General features: G+C 45.8%; 1 protein-coding gene across 1 annotated transcript; it reads left to right on the top strand.

The window, feature by feature from the left end:
- Nucleotides 1-1,713: 1,713 nt before the first annotated feature.
- LOC118416426 (potassium voltage-gated channel protein Shal-like) lies at nucleotides 1,714-5,230 on the top strand. The gene is made up of 3 exons (XM_035821524.1): nucleotides 1,714-1,735; nucleotides 1,897-1,954; nucleotides 2,033-5,230. The coding sequence occupies exons 1-3, from the start codon at nucleotides 1,714-1,716 to the stop codon at nucleotides 4,308-4,310; spliced, it is 2,358 nt and encodes a 785-aa protein (XP_035677417.1). The 3' UTR covers nucleotides 4,311-5,230.
- The last annotated feature ends 3,724 nt before the right edge of the window (nucleotides 5,231-8,954 follow it).

Raw genomic sequence — 8,954 nt, 5'->3', positions numbered from 1 at the left:
CCACCCTTCGGTTTACATCACCAGCTCACCAGCTGTATCGATCGGTTTCGGAGTCTCCTTTATCAGTTACTCTGAAGCTATTTCTGATATTGATTACCGATTGGTTAATTGTCTCCTGTGTTTAACACCTATTTTCCGGGATACGTGCGTTATCTATAATGAGCACTTCGGCCGATGATGATGATCTACAATGGGTTGTTGTACTGCTGCCGTATAGATGGTGAATGTTCTGGTGTTACCTGCGCGCCCGTTATGTATAAATGGTTTATGTTTGGGTGTTACCTGCGCACCCCGTTATGTATAAATGGTTTATGTTTAGGTGTTACCTGCGCGCCCCGTTATGTATAAATGGTTTATGTTTGGGTGTTACCTGCGTACCCTGTTATGTATAAATGGTTTATGTTTGGGTGTTACCTGCGTACCCTGTTATGTATAAATGGTTTATGTTTGGGTGTTACCTGCGCACCCTGTTATGTATAAATGGTTTATGTTTGCGTGTTACCTGCGTACCCTGTTATGGTTTATGTTTGTGTGTTACCTGCGCACCCCGTTATGTATAAATGGTTTATGTTTGTGTTACCTGCACACCCTGTTATGTATAAATGGTTTATGTTTGTGTTACCTGCGTACCCTGTTATGTATAAATGGTTTATGTTTGGGTGTTACCTGCACACCCTGTTATGTATAAATGGTTTATGTTTGGGTGTTACCTGCGCACCCCGTTATGTATAAATAGTCCATGTTTGTTCGCTACGTGCGTGCGCCCTGTTATGTACAGATGTTTAATGCAGGGTTTATAAATCACCTGCCGCCCCTTAATGTATGCATGTATGTGCATAGGCCAGGACTGGCTCCGCCATGTATGAATGGTTTATTACCTGCGCGCCCCGCTATGTGTGAATGGTTTATTACCTGCCTGCCCCGCCATGTATGAATAGTTTATTACCTGCCTGCCCCGCTATGTGTGAATAGTTTATTACCTGCCTGCCCCGCTCTGGTTATCAATAATGCATGTGCGCTATTATCAGGCTGGCGCAGAGCCGCGGAGACGTGCGCGTTACAGCCCGGCTTCCGACCGCAGCCATTGATCTGACAGGCTCGTTCATCACTGCTAACGTCGCCCTGTTTCTATGCAGTCATTACGTATGTAGGTTCTGAACCAGTCATTACGTATGTAGGGCCTGAACTACATCTCGTATCTGGGGAGCGTTCGGCGCCGAGTCTCTACGCTGTACGGGCTGAAACGGACCGCTGTTCCCGCGGCATCGCTTCGGCAGGAGGTGCATGTAGCTCCGAGCCGCTGCTTCGGAGTCACCGGCTGGGCAGGAAGGTAGGCCCCGGCCCGAGGAACAGGGATGGCGAAGGGAGCGGGAGGCGAACATGAGAATCAAGACGTACAAGATTTACTAAGGAAGGAAGGACCTGTCGGGTCGAGTTAACAAGCGCGCATGCTCTCTTTGCCGTGAGATACTGCAACCTGCTCCAAGTGTGCTGAAAGGAGTGGCTGAAATCGGCTTCTACTGACTCCGCGCGGCTTCTACTGACTCGTGCGGGTGAACCTGTCACACCGTGAACCTGTTCATCTGGCCCCGGGGGAACCTGTTACGCATGTTTTTCCCAAGGCTAAAAAATGGAGGCAATGATCGATAAGCGGAAAAGCTAATACCTGTGCAAGACGCGTACGAAGCAGTGTGAATACGGAGAGGTGTAAATATGGACAGATGTGTAGAGGTGGGTAGGTTTACCTGTACTACTGTGGAGTTTACCTGGACTGCTGTGGTGTTCTATAAGACGGTGTACATGTTTACCTGCACAGCCGTGGAGGTTTATATTTCAATTTACTGCTGTGGAACTCTAAGACGGTATGAAAATGGACAGGTGTGCGGAAATGACCAGGTGTACGGGAAGTGTGGTGCTCTAACCTGAACAACTGTGAAGATTTACCTGTCCGGAGGTGCTGTGTAAGACTGTGCGAAGATTTACCTGTCCTGAGGTGCTGTGTAAGACTGTGCGAAGATTTACCTGTCCTGAGGTGCTGTGTAAGACTGTGTGAAGATTTACCTGTCCTGAGGTGCTGTGTAAGACTGTGTGAAGATTTACCTGTCCTGAGGTGCTGTGTAAGACTGTGTGAAGATTTACCTGTCCTGAGGTGCTGTGTAAGACTGTGTGAAGATTTACCTGTCCTGAGGTGCTGTGTAAGACTGTGTGAAGATTTACCTGTCCTGAGGTGCTGTGTAAGACTGTGTGAAGATTTACCTGTCCGGAGGTGCTGTGTAAGACTGTGCGAAGATTTACCTGTCCTGAGGTGCTGTGTAAGACTGTGTGAAGATTTACCTGTCCTGGGGTGCTGTGTAAGACTGTGTGAAGATTTACCTGTCCGGAGGTGCTGTGTAAGACTGTGTGAAGATTTACCTGTCGGGAGGTGCTGTGTAAGACTGTGCGAAGATTTACCTGTCCTGAGGTGCTGTGTAAGACTGTGTGAAGATTTACCTGTCCTGGGGTGCTGTGTAAGACTGTGTGAAGATTTACCTGTCCTGAGGTGCTGTGTAAGACTGTGTGAAGATTTACCTGTCCTGAGGTGCTGTGTAAGACTGTGTGAAGATTTACCTGTCCTGAGGTGCTGTGTAAGACTGTGTGAAGATTTACCTGTCCGGAGGTGCTGTGTAAGACTGTGTGAAGATTTACCTGTCGGGAGGTGCTGTGTAAGACTGTGTGAAGATTTACCTGTCCTGAGGTGCTGTGTAAGACGGTGTGAAGATTTACCTGTCCGGAGGTGCTGTGTAAGACGGTGTGAAGATTTACCTGTCCGGAGGTGCTGTGTAAGACTGTGTGAAGATTTACCTGTCCTGGGGTGCTGTGTAAGACGGTATGAGAATGGACAGGTGTGCAGAAATGACAGGTGTGCCGGAAGTGTGGTGCTGTACACGGCGGCGTGCCAGCCTGTGTACGTGCCGCCCCTCCCCCTGAAGAGGCGGCGCGCCGGAGCCGAGCGCCTCGCCCTGAACGTGGGAGGAACCAGGTTTGAAATATGGCGGCACCTGCTAGAGAGGTACCCGGACACTCTGCTCGGCAGCGACGAAAAAGACTATTTCTTCGATGACGGGAAAGGAGAATACTTTTTCGACAGGGACCCGGACCTGTTCCGCTACATCCTGAGCTTCTACCGCACCGGCAGGCTTCACTACCCCGAGAGCGAGAGCGTGTCCGCGTATGACGAGGAGCTCCGCTTTTTCGGCATCCCGAATGACGCGGACTCGATCGGTCCGTGCTGCCGCGAAGCCTACATCGACAAGAAGGAGGCGCACGAGGCGTCCGTCAGCGCGGCGGCCCGGGACGCGCAGGTGCCGCCCGAGCCCGCGACGTTCCGGGAGAAAATCTGGCGCATCGTGGAGAACCCTGACGAGACGACGCTGGGACTCGTCTTCTTCTACGTCACCGGCTTCTTCATCGCCGTGTCCGTGTTCGCGAACGTTGTGGAGACGCTGAACTGCGCGCCCTTCCCGCCCAAGATGGTGGAGAAGATGCCGTGCGGGCTGCGCTACTCGCTGTCCTTCTCCTGCCTGGAGACGGCCTGTGTCGTCATCTTCACGGCCGAGTACCTGGTGCGACTGTTCGCGGCGCCAGACAGAGCCAGGTTCGTGAAGAGCGCCATGAGCGTCATCGACATCGTGTCCATCCTGCCCTTCTACATCGGGCTGTGCATCCCGGCCAACAACAGCGTCAACGGGCTGTTCGTCACGCTGCGAGTCTTCCGCGTCTTCCGCATCTTCAAACTGTCGCGCTCCTCCCCCGGCCTGCGGTTGCTAGGCGACACGCTGAAGGGCTGCGCCCGGGACTTGGGCTTCCTCCTGTTCGCCCTCAGCATGGCCGTCATCATCTTCGCCACGATGGTGTTCTACGCCGAGCGGAACCACCCCAACTCCTTCTTCTCCAGCATCCCGGAGGGATTCTGGTACATCATCGTCACCATGACGACGCTTGGGTACGGTGACATGACTCCGCGCACGATCCCCGGCAAGCTGGTGACGGCGTTCTGCTCCATCACGAGCGTCATCCTGCTCACGCTGCCGCTCACCGTCATCGTCTCCAACTTCACCAACGTCATCCAGTCCAAAAAGGGCGGCGACAGGGGGCGGCACCTGGTGCGGGGCACGAGGCCGACTTACGAGGAGCGCGAGTTCCTGCTGCAGCGCGACCACCTCATGCACTGCCTGGAGACCACCACGGAGAGCCACGTCACGGAGAACAACTGTCACCCTGGGTACCTGGACCACTGGGCTCCGGACCTCGCCGTCAAAAAGGCACAGTAAAAACCATGTCGGACATCGCCGTCAAAAAGGCACAGTAAAAACCATGTCGGACCTCGCCGTTAAAAAGGCACAGTGAAAACCATGTCGGACCTCGCCGTCAAAAAGGCACAGTAAAAACCATGTCGGACCTCGCCGTCAAAAAGGCACAGTAAAAGCCATGTCGGACCTCGCCGTTAAAAAGGCACAGTAAAATACATCGGACCTCTCTGACAAAAGCCACAATAAAAACGCATCGGCCACATAAGACCTCTCTGACAACCCATCGACTAGGGTGCTGGGCATCGTGTCTCTCTGCCAATTAACACATTTACAATTTGGCACCGACCATTGAGGTCATGATACTATCTGTGCTAGTACCCATAACTGTATCTATGGTCCAACTTAGCTCTAGTGTTCAGAACTGTATCTGTAGTTCAGTTAGGCTTTAGTATCCGTTACTATCTGTAGTCAAACTTAACTCTAGTGTTCAGAGCTGTATCTGTAATGTATCTGGAATACATATGTTAACCCTCAAGCCCCCGAACTTTTTTTTGCGACTAAAATGACCAAGTGGGGTCCAAACGGACCCCAAAATGTTTTGTTCATAAAATCTTAATTCCAATTCCTATCGGTGATCATTATGCATATATTGCTTCATCAATGTAAGAGGAATATTTTGAGATGTTAAGGTTTTGCTAATTCCAGCTTATCATCATAATCCATGCAAAAGATCAGAAGGACCAGTTTTGCACTAAACCTATTCTGACCAGAGAGTGGAATTTTGAGGCCCTCAGCAACTTTCATGGCGTATAACTCATGAACGGCCTGAGCTAAAGCTACGAAACTTAGTAATCTATTACAGAATATTCTTAGCAAAAAAAAATAATGTCAATAAAGTAAGTTTATCATTTTTGGGGGTTGCCATGGCAACGGAATTATGACAGGCATATTTTTGCCAAAATTTACCAATTTCGAATTAAACAAGGTTTTCTTGGTAATGTACACTTGTTTTCTAACAAAAATTAAATTCTATGAAATCTAATGTAATATTCATGATTTAAAATTTATAATTTATGTCAATTTCATAACGTCATTGGTCAAAATCCAAGATGGCCGCCCTCATAAGCTAAATGACGTCATAATGTCGTCATATTATATGGTGATGACACAAAAGTTTTTTGTGGATTTGGTTTAACATTTTTATCAATCTCTAAAAGTTTGGTGGTCATACAATAAGTAGTTCAGGAGTATTGTACTATTTCAGTATTGTACCAATCTTCGTAAAAACTTAGGAGAAGGTACAGCAGATATCAACTGACAAAGTCACGTAAGGAATTTTTCTTCAGATCAAAAATGTTCAAATGGCACTTCAAAGTTTGCGCCTGGGGTCCAAATGGACCCCAGTCGGGTGTTTGAGGGTGCATATGCAGTCCAGCTTAGCTCTAGTGTTCAGAACTGTATCTGTAATGTATCTGGACTACATATGTTAACTGCATATGTAGTCCAGCTTAGCTCTAATGTTCAGAACTGTAGCTGTAGTTCAGCTACATGTAAGCTTTAGTATCCATAACTATATATGTAGTCCAACCTAGCTCTAGTGTTTACTACTATATCTGTAGTCCAGATTACCTCTTGACTGGTGTTCCTAACTGCATATGTAGCCCAGCTTAGCTCTAGTCTTCATTAATGTGTCTGTATCGCACCAGCTACTTTGCACGGCATCTAACCTCTTTAAGAAACACATGCACGGGACATTCCGTCAATGATTTGTAATGCAGACATTTTCGTGATCGAAAATTGTTAATGACTACTGGATCTGTAGTCCAACGTACATGTAGCTCTAGTGTTTACTATTATATCTGTAGTCCAGCGTATTACTAGTGTTCACTATTATATCTGTAGCCTAGCGTTCTGGTGTTCAGAACTGTAAAAAAAAACATTTTTAGGATTTTGTGATAGAAAAGTGTTTATGACTACTGTATCTGTAGTCCAGCTTAGCTCTAGTGTTCACTATTATATCTGTAGCCTAGCGTTCTGGTGTTCAGAACTGTAAAAAAAAAGACATTTTTAGGATTTTGTGATAGAAAAGTGTAAATGACTACTGTATCTGTAGTCCAGCTTAGCTCTAGTGTTCACTATTATATCTGTAGTCCAGTGTATTACTAGTGTTCACTATCATATCTGTAGTCTAGCGTTCTGGTGTTCAGAACTGTAAAAAAAGACATTTTTAGGATTTTGTGATAGAAAAGTGTAAATGACTACTGTATCTGTAGTCCAGCTTAGCTCTAGTGTTCACTATTATATCTGTAGTCCAGCTTAGCTCTAGTGTTCACTATTATATCTGTAGTCCAGCTTAGCTCTAGTGTTCGCTATTATATCTGTAGTCCAGCTTAGCTCTAGTGTTCGCTATTATATCTGTAGTCCAGCTTAGCTCTAGTGTTCGCTATTATATCTGTAGTCCAGCTTAGCTCTAGTGTTCACTATTATATCTGTAGTCCAGCTTAGCTCTAGTGTTCGCTATTATATCTGTAGTCCAGCTTAGCTCTAGTGTTCGCTACTGTATCCATAATCCAGCTTAGCGCTAGTCTTTATAAATGTAACTGTTAGTTCTAGACTTCTTTACTGTAGCTCCGGTGTCCATAAATGTAACTATCGTTCACCTTAGTTCTAGACTTCTTTACTGTAGCTCTGGAGTCCATAAATGTATCTGTCGTTCACCTTAGCTCTAGACTTCTTTACTGTAGCTCTGGAGTCCATAAATGTATCTGTAGGCCACCTTATGATGGTAATGAATGGTTCATTACGTCGTCGTTTAGACAAAACATACAATAACAGCCTTCAATAACTGAAATGTACTATGTTTTGCAGTTAAAAATAGTCTTAAAGCGTTGAATATATTACACACATACAACTTTACAACTTACCAATCTACCTACCCCATCTTTTTACAAATAAAAGAAATAGCTTTTCAAGTGTTTACATTTAGTAATTTTCCACGGGGAGCATGTATCGGATTCCCCTAGAATAGTCATGCCTTCGACAGGATTTAGGGGAAATTTCAGGCTGGCTTACTTAGAACACTGGGTCATACGTACGTTCAGCATGTCCCAGTAACTGTGCTAATGATGATGTATATACAGTAGGTCCCTATAACGGCGTTTCATACAAACAGTAGGTCCCAATAACTATGCTAATAATGAAGTATATACAACAGGACCTTGTATCGGTGTTACATGCAGTAAGACCCGGTAACGTATGTTCAGTAGGTCCCAGTAACTATGCTAATGATGAAGTATATAGAGCAGGACCTTGTATCGGTGTTACATGCAGTAAGACCCGGTAACGTATGTTCAGTAGGTCCCAGTAACTGTGCTGATAATGAAGTATATACAGCAGGACCTTGTATCGGTGTTACATGCAGTAAGACCCGGTAACGTATGTTCAGTAGGTCCCAGTAACTGTGCTGATAATGAAGTATATACAGCAGGACCTTGTATCGGTGTTACATGCGGTAAGACCCGGTAACGTATGTTCAGTAGGTCCCAGTAACTGTGCTAATGACGAAGTATATGCAGCAGGACCTTGTATCGGTGTTACATGCAGTAAGACCCGGTAACGTATGTTCAGTAGGTCCCAGTAACTATGCTAATGATGAAGTATATACAGCAGGACCAGTAACTGTGCTAATGATGAAGTATACACATCAGGACCTTGTATCGGTGTAATCGGCCGTTCGCAGCCTCCAGAACGACTACATGGCGACAGCTCGGCCCTGACATCCATCTCTGCAGCCGTGAGAAGGATGAGAGAAATCGATACTAGCTGCAGGAAGCCGCTCGGGGCAGGCTCGGGATTTGCTGCCTGGGTGCTGTGGACAGGCATTATGATCTGCAGGGCCTAGGGGTCATCTATTATCATGATACAATAACTTTATTGCACAACAGTTGTACGGGGTACAAAGTATGGCATCTACATAACTACAGTTCTATAACTTAACGCTTATCTAACTAATACAGAAGTTGTAGTATGGGATAAGTTACTTACTATCATTGGAGGTTTTACAATCATTGAGGGAATTTCTAATGCCTAGACCTTCTTTGATATATTTTCCTATATCTGTCATACAGGGATTGTCACATGTCATGATGTATTTGAATTTGCACTTAAGGTCCATTGAGATAAATCCTTGTGTATAAGATGACAGTTTTGTGTACAGAGAATTTCGTACATCAGAATATTTGGGACATACAACCATAAAGTGATATTCGTCTTCAATTAGCTCTGGACAGAATGGACATACCCTATGGTCGATTGGGATTATTTGGAATCTCCCGGTTTCTATATTCAATTTGTGACAGCCAATTCTGAGTTGTGTGATTGCTCTACGAACGTCAAGGCTCTTAATAGTTGAAATGTAGTTTTCTTGCTTGTAATGCGTGTTCAATGTAGAAAGAGAGGAGAGTTTGGAATTGTTTCGAATAGAGGAATGCCAATTTTGCACGTATATATCTTGTAAACGTTGTCGTAGCTGAGTGGTGATTGTATCTATGTGGTATGACCTCGGGTTCAGCCATATGTGTCCAAAGCCTTGGTAATTGAGGATATTTTTTACGTGGACAATCCAATCATGTTCCTTCGATGAAACAGTATTGTATGCCTCACGAA

The sequence above is a fragment of the Branchiostoma floridae genome, chromosome 5 (genome assembly GCF_000003815.2).
Source record: "Branchiostoma floridae strain S238N-H82 chromosome 5, Bfl_VNyyK, whole genome shotgun sequence".
Taxonomy (NCBI): Eukaryota; Metazoa; Chordata; class Leptocardii; order Amphioxiformes; family Branchiostomatidae; genus Branchiostoma; species Branchiostoma floridae.
The sequence above is the reverse complement of the archived record's forward strand: the minus strand, read 5'-3'. Positions and strand labels throughout refer to the sequence as shown.

Bases quoted from the DNA above. Each gene is read 5' to 3' on its own strand.
- LOC118416426 (XM_035821524.1), top strand. From the start codon at position 1,714: ATGGACAGATGTGTAGAGGTGG. The intron at 1,736-1,896 runs GTAGGTTTACCT...GGAAATGACCAG, and splicing joins GGACAGATGTGTAGAGGTGG to GTGTACGGGAAGTGTGGTGC. The intron at 1,955-2,032 runs GTGCTGTGTAAG...ACCTGTCCTGAG, and splicing joins GAAGATTTACCTGTCCGGAG to GTGCTGTGTAAGACTGTGTG.